A 17,238-nucleotide genomic window follows, 5' to 3' on the forward strand; every position below is an offset into this window, starting at 1 on the left:
GGATAAATCAATATATTAAATGTGATAAGGCAACCAAAATCAAAACTAAATCAAAACTAAAGTGAAAAGTGAGAAATAAAATAATTCATATTTAAAACTGTTGAACAGTGAAATAAGAACAAAGAAAACAAAAAAAAAGAACACATCACTTGTGCAAAAGTTAATAAGACCTCTTCTCACCAGTGTGTTTTGGTTTTTTACGTTGTTTTTTTGGTAAATACCTAGGGTACTGGGGCCAAATCACCGCATTCGTCATCGAGTTCTGTTTCGTATAGAGAAACATTTCGATCGCATTAAATTTTTGGATCACCGCATTCGATCGTAATTTATTTTGTCTACTACTTTTTTTTACATTGCTGTAAACATATGGTAATAAGAAATTGAAAGAGAGTAGAATTTCAAAATAATGTTTTGTTATCAAATTATGTTATTTCTGAGATATTTATATTGTTTTTGTGTGTTAAAATATATGTGTAAAAATATATTATGAATAAAATATATATTCAGACGATGAGTACAAAGTGGCAATTATAAGGAAAAATATTCGTGACAAAAGCAGTCCTTTAGCATTGCCTGAAGTAGAGTAAGAGTAAATTGTGTTTTTAACATCCATAGATTTAAAAGACGTTTTCATATGTCAAAAGAAGCTTTTAAATATGTTCTTGAAAAAATAAGTTTTTTTGAAGCGGCTACTGAGCATTCCTTTCTTTGATCCGATTCCCTAAATGCAAGTAATATTATATTTTCTTAAATGTATTTTGCCAAAATGGAATAATAATTACATTTTCACAAACTTTTTTCTTTTTGTTTACCTTTTTTCTGCTCAAAAATCACTACATACTTCGTTTTCGATAGCATGCTACCTATCGTGCTCAACTTCGAGTAGAAACAATTCGATAACGACTGCGGTGATCCGCGTAAACTACATTACGAAGACGAAGTACTCGATTTCGACTGCGGTGATTTGGCCCCTGGTATGTTACTTTAATTATTTGATTTCTATCCATTATATTTTTTTCCTTTACGACGAGTGCACCAACATCGTACGTATATGACTTATATTTCTCAGTGCGAGGTTAAGTTATGATTTACTTGTGAGCCGGACACTTGTCTTATGAAGAGGTATCAAAGTGATCTTAAAGCGAGAGTAAATAATTTTCAATAAGAGAAAGAGAATTCTATTTACTATTGGATTCACTTGTGAGCCAGACACTTGACATATAAAGAGGTACCAAAGTGATCTTAAAAGCGAGAGTAAATAATTTTCTACAGGAGAAGGAGAGTTCTCTTTGCGTTATTCTCATTTGTTGAGAAGTTAAGTGTTGTGAACATATTCAAACCTCTACCAGCGAACACAAGGCTGGGCTACGCTTTGTTTACAAGGTTTCGAATTTACTGGAGGGAAAAGAGACCCATTTGATTTGCATTATTTCAGTGACATTTGCTGTATGAAGTATATATTTCGGCTTGGATCACCGTATGATTTATATATGTTTGAAGGGAAATGAAATTATGATATGAATTGTGCTGATAACCAGCTTTAATAAATTTGTGGCTTTCCGTAGGTGGGCAACACCCATTTAAGTTATTGTGGAAGTCTCTCTCTCTCTGCCTAAAGAGGGTCGTGTAATTGCTTTTTTGATTTGAAGTGTTGCCTTTATGGTGTTTTTTTTTTTCTCTTCAAATACAGAGATATAATAACTGCAAGTTGGCTTGTATTTATTAATCGGTGACGATATTGGAAATTGGATTGAAGCTTTCGAAATATCCTGTGACATTGCGGCGTACGTCCTTTTATATTTAGTTTTGTTTTTCCTCTACGGACCGACATGGAGATTAGTACGAATTAGGAGTTTTTGAAGTATTCGGGTTTATTTCAGAAGGGAAGTTGAACTTAACGCAGGAAAAAATATTTTTCGTCGTCAATTACGACTCTATATATATATATATATACTGTTAATTCATAATTGAGATTTTTTCAATCACAGAAGGGATATTTTCAATCACCAACATCAATTAAATTATTTATCGATACGGTTAATTTCGTGATTGTCCTTTGGGTTTATTGAAAATTCTGTTGAATCGATTTAGTTTAATTGGGAGATTTTTATGTAGCATTTTTTGGGTTCTAGGGTTTGAATTCGTGGTTCCTATTTTGGGAAAGGGACGTGATTGTATTTTTTAGACATTGATTGGGTCTGGTTTAGATAGGGTAATATCGCGAAATGGCGGACCCGGTTCTATTACGGAAATTTAAGAAGTTTGCGGCATTGTTTTTGGAATTTGAGAGGGAGTATAATGCGATGTCTAGTGCGGCCCACACAATGTACACGGTGGAGCTACGTAAAGAGGAGTTTAGAAGTTTATGGAACAAGGTTAAGACATCCTACGAGAAATTTAACGTAGACTGCGAATGCGCAGAAGAGCAGGAAAAGGAGGCGTCTGACCTTTTTAGACAGTGCAGGGAGGCATATATAACCTGCGCCGCAGGGATGGGGGAACTTTCTCAGACTTTTTTGAGTAGGTCCGTTCTCACGTCCACTGCGCTTTCAGCCAGTCCGATGACTTCTCAGTCGGGTGAGAATAGAGGTAACGATCATCGTTTGCGATTACCTCCTTGTACTACGGAAATTTTCCATGGTGATTACCTTTCCTGGCCATCCTTTAGGGATATGTTTACGGTAGAGAAGTTGTTCTACTTGCGTCAAAATACACAAGGGGAGGCATTGGAGATTATTAAGAAGTCTCAATTGACTAACGATGGATTCGAAGTTGCATGGAATAATCTGAAGGACAGATATGAGAATAAAAGAATTCTAGTTAATAGTCAGCTGAAGATCCTTTTTAATTTGCTGCCTGTCAAATCCGAGTCCGCGGGGGAAATAAAAAGACTTCAGGGAGAAATTAATAATTGCATTGCTTCTTTGAAGCTGCATGGAGTGAGCATTGAGAGCTGGGACCCAATTTTTGTATTTTTGTGTTCGACCAGGCTTCCAATGACGACGCTTTCATTATGGGAACAGACGGTGAAGGATAAGACCGAGATTTCGAAATGGGCAGATCTTGATAGATTTTTGACAGCTAGATTCCAGTCGTTGGAAACCGTTTTCGATTTTTCCCATGTTGATGTTAACGAACCTTCTTCACAGAGGAAATTAAGAACCTACCAAACTAGTGCTAATAAAATTAGTTGTTTTGCCTGCTCCCAGGATCATTTTCTGAAGAATTGCAATAAATTCTTACGGATGAGTCAGGAGGATAGATTTGCTGTCATTAAGAAGAATAATCTTTGCATTAATTGTTTTAGTAATAGACACAGGTTGAACCAATGTTCTAGTAAACTCAGCTGCGAGAGATGTAAGCTTCGACATAACACGCTATTACACAGAGAATCGCAGACGTCTTTATCCAGTTCTATCACGGTTGGTGGGGACTGTCCTGCTACGGGTCAAAGTAATTCTCAGGAGAGTTCTCATAGGGAGCAGGATATTCAGAACTGTTTTGCTACGTCGTCCAGGCATGTTTTATTAGGGACTGCCGTAGTGAATATTAGGGTGAAGGGTATCCTGTATAAAGCGAGGGCTTTGCTGGATCCTGGGTCGCAAGCATCGTTTATTTCAGAAAGGCTTCAAAGGCGTCTCGGTTTACCGACTACAAGGGTAAACGCCAGGATATCTGGTTTAAACAATGCATTGGCCGGACTGACTCAGAAACAATGTATATTTGAATTGACATCAGGACTGGATGAGGACATTAAAATAGAGATATGTGGCTTGGTACTACCGCATCTTACCGGGAGATTGCCTAGTTCCTCCATTTCACTTCCGGAACGCTTTTCTGTGGGTGATATAAGATTAGCAGATCCGTACTTTGCGAAAAGCGATCAGGTGGATATTTTGATTGGTGCGGATGTTTACCCACAAGTTATTCTGGATGGTATTCAACGTAATGTCCTTGGTTCACTTGTGGCCCAGAACACTATATTTGGATGGGTATTGACTGGTCAACTCGATAGTGAGAGAGGCGGATTAACCACGATGGTTTCCTTCTGCACCGAGGTTTCTTTGAGCAAACAATTGGAGAAGTTCTGGAAACTGGAAGAACCACCGATGGCCTCTGTTATGACAGAGGAGGAAACATATTGTGAGGATTTATACACGAGAACCACTAGAAGGTCCACCGATGGTCGGTTTATTGTGTGTCTGCCATTCAAACCTCAACATGCGGAAGGAAAAGGATTGGGAATATCCCGGACAAAGGCATTCAGGCAGTTTCTGAGGAATGAATCTTGTTTGTTACGGAAACCGGATTTGAAAGACATGTATGATACCGCAATGAGGGAATACGAAACTTTAGGTCAGATGATTAGAGTAGCTGAGTCATCGGAAGGGGGTCTTGATTTTTATTTGCCTCATCATGCGGTGGTGAAACCAGAGAGGACATCCACGAAGCTGAGGGTGGTTTTCAACGCATCTTGTCCGACTTGAAGTGACCTGAGCTTAAACGATACTCTCTACCCCGGACCGGTTTTACAGAACGACTTGACGTTGTTGATCATAAGATGGAGGTTTTATCGTTATGTTTTTAATGGCGACATTGAGAAGATGTGTCGCCAAATACTTGTCGATGATAGGCACACCCGTTTCCAAAGAGTAGTTTTTCGATACAATTCAAGGCGGCCGGTAGAAGATTTTGAACTGAAAACGGTGACCTTTGGTATCAATTGTGCGCCTTTCTTGGCAATACGGAGTTTGTTGCAGCTGGCCAAGGATGTCGAGGATGAGTTGCCATTGGCAGCGAGAATTTTAAGACATATGATGTATGTTGATGATGCTCTCGCTGGATCACACGATATCTCTTTGGCTCTAGACGCTCGCAATCAGTTGATCACGGCGTTATCGAAGACCTTCTGAGTGAGAACTTTTTAGAAATTGATGAGGAGAGCAAAGCTAAGACATTGGGCATTAGGTGGAATGCCAAAAATGATAGTTTCTATTTTTCGGTAAAACCTATCATTCAGAAGGACATTTTTACGAAGAGGAGGGTTTTATCTATAATTTCTACTCTGTTCGACCCTGCTGGTTGGTTAGGGCCTGTAATTATTGTGGCGAAGATGCTGATGCAGCAAATATGGACGGAAGGAACGGATTGGGATGAGTGCTTGACTGAGTCTAGTGATCTTCAATGGAGGCAGTTCGTGGAGGATTATGAAAACTTACACAACGTTCAATTACCGCGTTGGATTGGGTTTGACCCAAATTGCCACATGGAGATTCATGGCTTCTCTGACGCTTCTGAGAAGGCGTATGGAGCATGTGTGTATGCCCGAGTACAGTCTGCTGATGGGGATATTCAAACCCATTTGTTACTGGCGAAATCTAGGGTGGCGCCTTTAAAGACAATTTCATTGCCAAGGTTGGAACTTTGTGGGACACTCTTATTTGCAGAACTAATAGGCGCTTTAAGGGCGGACCTGAGCTTTGACAGTAAATGTATCAAGTTTTTTTGCTGGAGTGATTCCACGATCGTGCTTGCTTGGCTTCAGAAACCCCCAGCTTCTTGGACAACCTTCGTTTCTAACAGAGTATCGAAAATTGTAGATTTGGTAGGGAAGGACTGGTGGAGACACGTTTCTTCAGAGCATAACCCCGCAGACATTGTAAGCAGAGGAGTTCGATCACATGGATTGATTGGAAATTCTTTGTGGTGGCAGGGCCCATCATGGATGAGAGCTTCGAGAGATTGGGATGTTCAGTTAGGGAACGAATTTCACACTGAAGAAGAATGTCGAAGCATTAATGTACATTTTACTTATATTAAGGATTTTGAGGATATTCTTCTTCGCTTTTCATCATACTCAAGAGCGTTGCGAGTAATGGCATTCGTTTACAGATTTGTTTTACTGGTAAAGAGGAAGTCGTCACAAGTGTCAGAAAAACAGTCTTCGTTTAGTGAGTTACAATTGGTTAAAATAAGACTGATTATTGTTACTCAGAAGGTCTATTTTCCAGACGAGTATTTCAGTTTATCAAACGACCGTCCTCTGTCTACTACTAGCAAGCTGCTTAATTTAAATCCATTTATCGATGGAGAAGGACTGATTCGTGTAGGAGGACGCCTATCTAATGCAACCTCTTTGTCATTTAATGAGAAACATCCAATTATATTGCCATACGAGAGCCAATTTTCACGGCTCTTGATAACCTTTATTCACAAAATTACTTTACATGGAGGGAATCAGTTAATGCTCAGAGTTCTTAGGACTGAGTTCTGGATCCCAAGGTCTAGAAATTTAATAAGATCTGTTATAGCCAAGTGCAGAATTTGTGCGATTTGTTCGAAACGGTCGAAAGAACAGATTATGGCAGCTTTACCTGTGGCTAGGACAATTATTGAAAGGCCGTTTACGAGAACGGGTGTTGATTTTGCTGGCCCTTTTGATATCAAAAATTATAGAGGGAGAGCCTGCCTGATTACCAAGGGCTATGCGTCGATTTTTGTTTGCTTTGCGATCAGAGCAATTCATTTGGAAGCTGTTAGCGATTTAACAACAGCTACCTTTTTAGCGGCATTTGCCAGGTTTGTTTCTCGCCGTGGCTGTCCCAAGGAAATGTTTTCCGACAATGGGACGAATTTCGTCGGAGCGTCAAGGGCATTGCGGTCAGATTTTCGGAATTTCATTCGAGATACAAGTTCGGAGATAGTTCAAATTTACTCTAATAATGGTTTAAATTGGCATTTTAATCCAGCGGGTGCGCCACATATGGGTGGCCTGTGGGAAGCAGGCGTTAAATCCTTCAAACATCATTTCAGAAGAATTTCGTTCAACTTGAGATACACTTTTGAAGAATTTTGCACGCTTTTAGCCAGAATTGAATCTTGTTTGAACTCTAGGCCTCTCTGCCCTTTATCGGAGGACGTTTCATGCGTTGACGCCCTTACCCCTGGGCATTTTTTAGTCGGTGGTCCTATTTTGGCACCCCCAGAGCCACAGATCAATGAGGCTCTGCTTTCTATTATTAATCTTTGGCAAAGGGTAAAAGCAATTAACCAAAATTTGTGTATGCGTTGGAAAGAGGAATACTTGAAGGAGATAATCAAGCGGAATAAATGGAAAACTGGTGAGTGGAATCTAAAGGTAGGAGATATGGTTGTCATTCGAGATGACAATTTACCACCTAACGAATGGAGGTTAGGCCGAATAGCAGAGGTTTTCCCAGGAGCGGATGGAAAGGTCAGGGTTGCTGAGATCCGAACGTCGAAGGGTCCGCTTGTACGGCCCATAGTTAAACTGGTTCGTCTTCCTATGGATTAACCAGAATATTTCTACCCTTTTTATTTGTTTTCTTTCAGTTAATTTTGTATAATGGTTAAGACAAAGAAATATTATTCAGAGAACCGAGGAAACAAACAGAAAATTGTGTGTCGACTATGCTTACAAGATCATCCTCTTAGGTTTTGTAGAAAATTCCTGGCAATGGACTACTCAGAACGAATGAGGATTGTCTCAATATACAGACACTGTGCCGGCTGTTTGGCCCACGATCACACCTGGCGTACGTGTAGCAGTGAGGGACGATGTAAGAAATGTGGTAATATGCACCATACTTTACTCCATAAACCGGGACCACGTTCGTCCAGAAAGGTTGTGAAAAGTGTGGTGAAGAGACTAGGACCTCGTTCGTCTAAATCTCAAACTGGAAGAGGACCTAGTTCGTCCGACTCCAAGTGCCAAAAAGGACCTAGTTCGTCCGATAGCAGGCGTCAAGAAGGACCTAGTTCGTCCTCTAACAAATCAAGAGAAGTTGTCTCATATACATCCCGAGAAACGATTAGGGATGAACCTGCTCGTAAGGAATTGATGAACCCCTCCATTACGTATAGTATTCACGAGTCTATAATGCTCCGGCCGACAGCGGTTGTGAAGATTGTTTGTGGTGATCGCTATGTTTATGAACGAGCCTTAATAGATCAAAGTGCGGAGACGACTATAATAGATGAGTCTTAGCACGAAAACTGGGCCAACCGCTAGTAAAAATTGGAAACCGAGTAAGGTGCTCATTGCAACTACGTGGATGCTGCGGAATGAGCCATGCCGTTGACATATATGCGGAAGTCCGTAAAAGATTTAGAATATTGACGCCAAAGAAATCAGTGGATAGTCGCATTATTGACGAATACCCAGGACTACAACTAGCTGATCCCAAGTTCTATATGTCGAGTGAGGTACACCTCTCGTTAGGGGGTGATCTATACTCAAAAATTATACGGAATGGAGTCGTTGGTGGAACGTTCGGGAAACCTCTCGCGCAATTTACTATTTTTGGGTATATAATCTCTGGAACCTGTTTGTCTTAACTTTATTTTTACCTGCATTTGAGGATGTATCTGCCAATTGGAAAGATAATTTTCATCTATCATATGAGTTTTTAGATTGAAATCGATGGAGTACCAGAACATTTACAAGGAATTGAATTATTTTATCATATATTTTTTATTGCAGAGTACTGCAAAGGGGCCGGGATGTTGACTTTAGAGATACGTTAGAAGTCAACGCCATCTGTGAAGTTATATTGGCTGGATTTTCATTAGATGTTACGATCCAGTTATTATGGAAATATGGCCACTTTGTGGGAGTTGGGATATTTTTCCATCCTTTAAGCTTAACTTTGTTCTCTATCGCCTATTATTATATTAATTTTTTTTGTAGGAGTGTTAGTTCATAAGAGGCTTAATCATCGTGAAGTCATCGGGTTTAAATTATATTGAAATTGTAATTATCGAAGACAACTAATAAAAATAATCGTAGATTTGTATTGTAAATAAAAGTGAACTAAAGAGGAAATGCCTGAATAAACTGAAATAATTGAACAAACTAAACCTTTAAAAGAGTTTCATTGTGCTACTGCATGGTGCTTTCAATTTGTGCCATAATTCTCTTTTTTGTTGTTGGCTCCAGAAGTGCTCCGCCGGTGATATAAAAAGTCCCCATAAGATTTGGGAAGGTAAACAGGTTTAGTAAAACCAAAGAATAAACACTTACTTTAAATATTTTGGTATTGATTCCGAGCCAAAGAAGCGGAGAATACAAGTAACGATACATTTAAGAAACAATTCTCTTTTAAATTTGGGTTTTGTGTACTTGTTTCTAGGAAGCAAATTTTTATTTTTTGATTTTTCAGCTTTTTTTTCATATGCTATCAAAGTCCTTTAAAAACGAGATAACGACAACTTTATTTTCCAAATTAAGACTCGACTTCCAGTAGAAATTATGCTACGTTTCAAGTAAAAAACGTCTTTTAAATAAAGTGTTGAAAAACATGTCCTATATTTGAACGATTTTCTGCTTTGTAGTCAAGATGCAAAAATACAACAAATTTAAAGACAATTTCGTTAAATTTAAAGAATTTTTCTGAATTATTAAAGTCAAGTTGACTTTAGCCCAAACATTTTTTCTTTCATATTATGATACCCATTTTTAAATGACAATACGACTTCATTGAAAAGTTTATCGACTTTTGGACAAGGAAAAAAACTTTATATTAGAGAAAGGCGTCGTCTATGCTAAGCAAAATTTTCATTCGTATTTTAAAGACATGAAATCTTTGACCTCACGACAATATTTTTTTCAGTGGATATGGGGAAATCATCACAGAATTTTGTGTAAAATGTGGGTATTTTGGCCATATTAGATTAAGGTGACACACTTAAATAGCATATTGAATGTATTCTCTGTGGAAACCATCGAGTCAATTGGAAGAAACTCCCATTGAAAATGGGTCTAAAATATGAACCATTCAACCATATTTCCCCTATTCTGTCGTACATATATATGGGAGCTATATCTAAATATGAACCGATTTTGACCAAATTTGACATGCATAGTTATAATAATAACCTGCTATCTCACCAAAAAAGTAAATGGGAGAATAATTTTTGTCCTCCGTGGTCATATGGGTGTAAATCGGGCGAAAGATATATATGGGAGCTATATCTAAATCTGAACCGATTTCAACCAAATTTGGCACCCTTAACGATACTATTAAACGTACTCCTTATGCAAAATTTGAAGCAACTCAGGGCAAAACTCTGGCTTTTGAAGCCGTATAAGTGCAAATCGGACGAAAGGTATATATGGGAGCTATATCAAAATCTGAACCGATTTGAACCATATTTGGCACACTTAACGTTTCTATTGAACGTACTCCTTGTGCAAACTTTGAAGTAAATCAGGGCAAACCTCTGGCCTTTGAGGCCATATGAGTCCAAATCGGGCGAAAGATATATTTGGGAGCTATATCTAAATCTGAACTGATTTTAACCATATAAGTGAAAATCAGACAAAAAATATATATCGGAGCTATATCTAAATCTGAACACATTTGGCTGATATTTTGCATATCTTACGAAAGTCCCCAAAATATTTGGCTGCCCGAAATTTTGAGAAAATACGTTGATAAATACGTCAATTATGACCAGATCGGTGATAAATATATATGGCAGTTATATCTAAATCTGAATCGATTTGTTTTTTTTCAAAATTAATAGCGATTGTCTTTGGGCCAATGTAAAACTCTGTGTTCGAGGACGATCGGACTTAAACTGCGAGCTGTACCTTGCATACAAAATTACATATGTTATACAGACAGACGGGCGGACAGAGAGACGGACATCGCTAAATCGACTCTGAATTTAATTCTAAGACGATCGGTATACTAAACGATGGGTCTCAGACTTTTCCTTCTTGGCGTTACATACAAATGCACAAACTTATCATACCCTGTACCACAATAGTGGTGAAGGGTATAAAAAGCCACCGGTTGCAGTTCTCTGTTGTGTACCATGCAAGAGAGTGCTGCTTTACTTTGTTTCTTATACAAAGCTGCTGAAAATTCATCAAGCTTTTTGCTGGGATAGCTTGAATTTTAATTCTACTCTCTGTGCAGATTGGACTAAACTGCGACCTTGACTTGATTACAAAAGTGTGTTCACAAACAGGCGGACATAGCTAGATCGACTGTGTTGGGACCGGTCTAAGCATTTTTGCCAAAGACACTGATTTCATACCGACCTTCTTACAAAGATTACTAGAATTTGAAAAATTCTTTCATGCGAGCATGTAATCTGTTGATAAAAGTATGAAGAAATGATACTATATTTGTAGTCACTGTGCAGAATGTTAAACTTTGCCCTCTGTGATCGATCTAAAACTGAATCTATTTCTACCAAATTCAATAGTGAGGTCGTCTCCTTCCAACATATGCACAAACTTATACAGAGTAATGCTGGATATTCAAATCGTAAAAAATTGCCCTGTTTAAATTAACCTTATTTTGATACCTATTTTCATTGAGGCTTTTATAAAACATATTATAAGCAGTCCATACTAAAGGAATTTCCCGTCTATAGCATATAAATTCACAAACGTGCGGTGTCTTTTATACCCAAAAGTGTAGGCAGATAACAACAATCAACTATTTCTATAAAATATATTCACGATCTATTACAATTCACAACCAAAGAAATTCGTCTAAAATTACCCACAAACATTATAATTCCACAATCCCAAAGCCATGTAATTCACACCTTAAAGTTATTCAATGTTTTTTGTTTCAAATTCTCATATAGAATATGTTAAGGAATAAAGGCATCATCATGCCCAGTCCACTTGTTTTTACTTTTTTTCTCATTTCTGTTCAGACCTCAGACCAAATTGTTTTCAATAAAATTTTATTACGCCTCATTTTTCCCACACTATTTTTGTGCAGAGTGCGTCGCCCGCATATTTCTACCTCATGCGGGTTATTTAAAAATCCATAATACTTTTCACCACATGTGGTTCAATTATTTCATAACATTTCCAGTTTGCCAGTCAGAAGTTAAGAGTTGGTCTTTCACTGCTGCTTCATTGGTCCTGCAATTTAGTTGATGATTTCCCCCAACATTGCCGCTGTTGCTACTACCATGGCCATGGTTGCTACTGGCCATTGTCGAATATTGGAGCATATTAAGCGAATATATGAGAGTGTAATGACAGTTTTGTTAAAATTGAATTCAAGAAAAACCTTTGAATTTTTTACAGTTTTTTCCGAACGCTTTTCAGTGCTGGATTAGTGTCTCTAGTGAGAAAAATGACAAATACTTTTTTTGCATCAGTTATTTTAATTAAAAATTATTATTACCCTGCGCTACACTGTGGAACAGGTTATTATAACTAAGCAAAAAAAAATTGGAAGTTCTTCCAAAGGCACAACTTTAAAAGCACTTCCAGAAGATGTACTCCCAATGATGTTCTTTATTTTAACTACACAGAAAGTTCTTTTCTTTCAATTTTTTATAACATGCTTTTTTCATATTTTTAATGGGTAATTTTAACTTTTTTTTGTTTCAAATTGGTTAAAAACAGTTTAAGAATTCATAAAATGGTACAAATTATTTACGTTTTGTCGAGAAAAATGCTAAATCCAATCTGAAAAAATTGTGAATTTTTGAAAATATTTGAGGCCAAACGTTAGAAAATTATAAAAAAAAAAAAATATAAAAACTATTTATTTGACAAAATATCACAGAATTTTTATACCCTGCGCCACACTGTGGAACAGGGTATTATAAGTTAGTGCATATGTTTGTAACACCCAGAAGGATAGTCAAGTGTGCAAAATTTGATTGAAATCGGTTCAGATTTAGATATAGTTCCCATATATATCTTTCGCCCGATATGGACTTATATGGCCCCATAAGCCAGATTTTTGGCCGAATTTGGTAGAAATTTTGCACTAGGGATACAATTAGTAGTATAGAGTAGAGTGAAAAATTTGATTGAAATCGGTTCAGATTTAGATATAGTTCCCATATATATCTTTCGCCCGATTTGGACTAATATGGTCCTAAAAGCCAGAGTTTTGGTCCAATTTGGTTGACATTTTGCACAGGGAGTAGATTTAGCATTGTAGCTATGCGTGCCAAATTTGGTTGAAATTGATTCAGATTTAGATATAGCTCCCATATATATCTTTCACCCGATATGCACTTATATGGACCCAGAAGCCAGAGTTTTACCCCGATTAGCTTGAAATTTTGCACAAGGAGTACAATTGGTAGTATAGTCATGTGTGCCAAATTTGATTGAAATCGGTTCAGATTTAGATATAGCTTCCATATGAACTTCTGATATGGACTTATATGGCCCAGTAGCCAGAGTTTTGGCCCTATTTGATTGAAATTTTGCACTAGGAGTACAATTAGTAATAAAGTCATGTGTGCCAAATTTGATTGAAATCGGTTCAGATTTAGATATACCTCCCATATATATGTTTTTCTGATTTCGACAAAAATGGTCAAAATACCCCCATTTTCCTTGTTAAATCGCCTCTGCTTAGTCGAAAAGTTGCAAAAATGACTCTAATTTTCCTAAACTTCTAATACATATATATCGAGCGATAAATCATAAATAAACTTTTGCGTAGTTTCCTTAAAATTGCTTCAGATTTAAATGTTTCTCATATTTATACCCTTCACCACTACTGTGGTACAGGGTATAATAAGTTTGTGCATTTGTATGTAACGCCAAGAAGGAAAAGTCTGAGACCCATCGTTTAGTATACCGATCGTCTTAGAATTAAATTCTGAGTCGATTTAGCGATGTCCGTCTGTCTGTCTGTCCGTCTGTCTGTCTGTCTGTTGATGTATTTTTGTGTGCAAAGTACAGCTCGCAGTTTTAGTCCGATTGTCCTAAAATTTGGTATAGCGTCCTGTTTCGGCTCAAAGACGATCCCTATTGATTTTGGAAAAAATCGGTTCAGATTTAGATATAGCTGCCATATATATTTTTCACCGATCTGGTCATAATTGGCGTGTATATCAACCGATCTTCCTCAAATTCCGTACATCCGAATATTTTATGAGTCTCGAAAAACTTGCAAAATATCAGCAAAATCGGTTCAGATTTAGATATAGCTCCCATATATAGCTTTCGCCCGATTTATACTCATTTGCCAACAGAGGCCAATTTTTTGCTCCGATTTAGTTGAAATTTTGCATAGGGAGTAGAATTAGCGTTGTAACTATGCGTGCCAAATTTGCTTGAAATCGGTTCAGATTTGGATATATCTCCCATATAAAGCTTTCGCCCGATTTACAATTATATGACCACAGAGGCCAATTTTTAACTCCGATTTAGTTGAAATTTTGCACAGGGAGTAGAATTAGCATTGTAGCTATGCGTGCCAAATTTGGTTGAAATCGGTTCAGATTTAGATATAGCTCCCATATATATGTTTTTCTAATTTCGACAAAAATGGTCAAAATACCAACATTTTCCTTGTAAAATCGCCACTGCTTAGTCGAAAAGTTGTAAAAATGACTCTAATTTTCCTAAACTTCTAATACATATATATCGAGCGATAAATCATAAATAAACTTTTTCGAAGTTTCCTTAAAATTGTTTCAGATTTAAACGTTTCCCATATTTATACCCTTCACCACTACTGTGGTACAGGGTATAATAAGTTTGTGCATTTGTATGTAACGCCAAGAAGGAAAAGTCTGAGACCCATCGTTTAGTATACCGATCGTTTTAGAATTAAATTCTGAGTCGATTTAGCGATGTCCGTCTGTCTGTCTGTCTGTCTGTCTGTCTGTCTGTCCGTCTGTCTGTCTGTTGATGTATTTTTGTGTGCAAAGTACAGCTCGCAGTTTTAGTCCGATTGTCCTAAAATTTGGTATAGGGTCCTGTTTCCGCTCAAAGACGATCCCTATTGATTTTGGAAAAAATCGGTTCAGATTTAGATATAGCTGCCATATATATTTTTCACCGATCTGGTCATAATTAGCGTGTATATTAACCGATCTTCCTCAAATTCCGTACATCCGAATATTTTATGAGTCTCGAAAAATTTGCAAAATATCAGCCAAATCGGTTCAGATTTAGATATAGCTCCCATATATAGCTTTCGCCCGATTTACACTCATTTGCCCACAGAGGCCAATTTTTTGCTCCGATTTAGTTGAAATTTTGCACAGGGAGTAGAATTATCATTATAGCTATGCGTGCCAAATTTGGTTGAAATCGGTTCAGATTTAGATATATCTCCCATATATAGCTTTCGCCCGATTTACACTCAAATGACCACAGAGGCCAATTTTTTGCTCCGATTTAGTTGAAATTTTGCGCAGGGAGTAGAATTAGCATTGTAGCTATGCGTGCCAAATTTGGTTGAAATCGGTTCAGATTTAGATATAGCTCCCATATATAGCTTTCGCCCGATTTACACTCAAATGACCACAGAGGCCAATTTTTTGCTCCGATTTAGTTGAAATTTTGCACAGAGAGTATAATTAAGATTATAGCTATGCGTGTCAAATTTGGTTGAAATCGGTTCAGATTTAGATATAGCTCCCATATATAGTTTTCGCCCGATTTACATTCATATGACACAGAGGGCAATTTTTTGCTCCGATTTAGTAGAAATTTTGCACAGGGAGTATAATTAGCATTATAGCTATGCGTGCCAAATTTGGTTGCAATCGGTTCAGATTTAGATATGTCTCCCATATATAGCTTTCGCCCGATTTACACTCATATGACCACAGAGGACAATTTTTAACTCCGATTTAGTTGAACTTTTGCACAGTAAGTAGAATTAGCATTGTAGCTATGCGTGCCAAATTTGGTTGACATCGGTTCAGATTTAGACTTAGCTCCCATATATATGTTTTTCTGATTTCGACCAACATTTTCCTTGTAAAATCGCCACTGCTTAGTCTAAAAGTTGTAAAAATGACTCTAATTTTCCTAAACTTCTAATACATATATATCGAGCGATAAATCATAAATAAACTTTTGCGAAGTTTCCTTAAAATTGCTTCAGATTTAAATGTTTCCCATATTTATACCCTTCACCACTACTGTGGTACAGGGTATAATAAGTTTGTTTTTTACTAACATTGTGTTCCACCCTAGTGCATTAGCCGACTTAAATTTTGAGTCTATAGATTTTGTAGAAGTTTATCAAATTCTGTCCAGATCGAGTGATATTTAAATGTATGTATTTGGGACAAACCTTTATATATAGCCCCCAATACATTTGACGGATGTGATATGGTATCGAAAATTTAGATCTACAAAGTGGTGCAGGGTATAATATAGTCGGCCCCGCCCGACTTTAGACTTTCCTTACTTGTTTTTTACTAACATTGTGTTCCACCCTAGTGCATTAGCCGACTTAAATTTTGAGTCTATAGATTTTGTAGAGGTCTATCAAATTCTTCCAGATCGAGTGATATTTAAATGTATGTATTTGGGACAAACCTTTATATATAGCCCCCAACACATTTGACGGATGTGATATGGTATCGAAAATTTAGATCTACAAAGTGGTGCAGGGTATAATATAGTCGGCCCCGCCCGACTTTAGACTTTCCTTACTGGTTTTTTATTTAACACATTTCTTAAATTTCAAACCTTGATTTAAACTTGTTTTGTTTTTTGCTTGTTGTAATTTTTTGTTTTTTATAATTATGAGAATTTTGTATTCTTATTGTGCGGGTATTAGTCAATAAATAAATGTAATTGTAAGTGTAAATGTAAATTGGAAGTTAATCCATACGGGGTATATATTAGACAAAACAAGTATATACGACCGTAAGATATCTTATCTTATCTTGCGTAGGTTAGGTTAGGTTATGTGGCAGCCCGATGTATCAGGCTCACTTAGACTATTCAGTCCATTGTGACTTTGACTCTCTCTTATCACTGAGTGCTGCCCGATTCCATGTTAAGCTCAATGACAAGGAACCTCCTTTTTATAGCCGAGTCCGAACGGCGTTCCACCTTGCAGTGAAACCACTTAGAGAAGTTTTGAAACCCTCAGAAATGTCATCAGCATTACTGAGGTGGGATAATCCACCGCTGTAAAACTTTTTGGTGTTCGGTCGTAGCAGGAATCGAATCCACGACCTTGTGTATGCAAGGCGAGCATGCAAACCATTGCACCACGGTGGTCTCTAGTAGAAATTACTTGGGTTGCAGCCGATGTCAAGGCATCTTAAAACTTCTTAACATAATCTTCTAAATTGTAAGTTAGTCCATGCAGGATATATATTAGGCAAAACAAAGGCCGATTAAATACGTATATATTCAGGTGTTGACCTGTATATATAGGGAAGTCTACAAATAATTACGAAGCCATTAGAACTTTTATGCGGTAATTATAAAACCAGAATTGAAATATGGGGTTC

At 37.3% G+C, this 17,238-nt stretch overlaps 1 protein-coding gene across 1 annotated transcript; it reads left to right on the top strand.

Annotated features, from left to right (window-relative positions):
• Window positions 1-2,225: 2,225 nt before the first annotated feature.
• Window positions 2,226-7,315, top strand: LOC142224575 (uncharacterized). The gene is made up of 3 exons (XM_075294358.1): window positions 2,226-4,457; window positions 4,536-4,819; window positions 4,870-7,315. Exons 1-3 carry the CDS (start codon window positions 2,226-2,228, stop codon window positions 7,313-7,315), a joined length of 4,962 nt encoding a protein of 1,653 aa, XP_075150473.1.
• The last annotated feature ends 9,923 nt before the right edge of the window (window positions 7,316-17,238 follow it).

This window comes from Haematobia irritans, chromosome 2 (genome assembly GCF_050003625.1).
Source record: "Haematobia irritans isolate KBUSLIRL chromosome 2, ASM5000362v1, whole genome shotgun sequence".
NCBI classification, from domain to species: Eukaryota; Metazoa; Arthropoda; class Insecta; order Diptera; family Muscidae; genus Haematobia; species Haematobia irritans.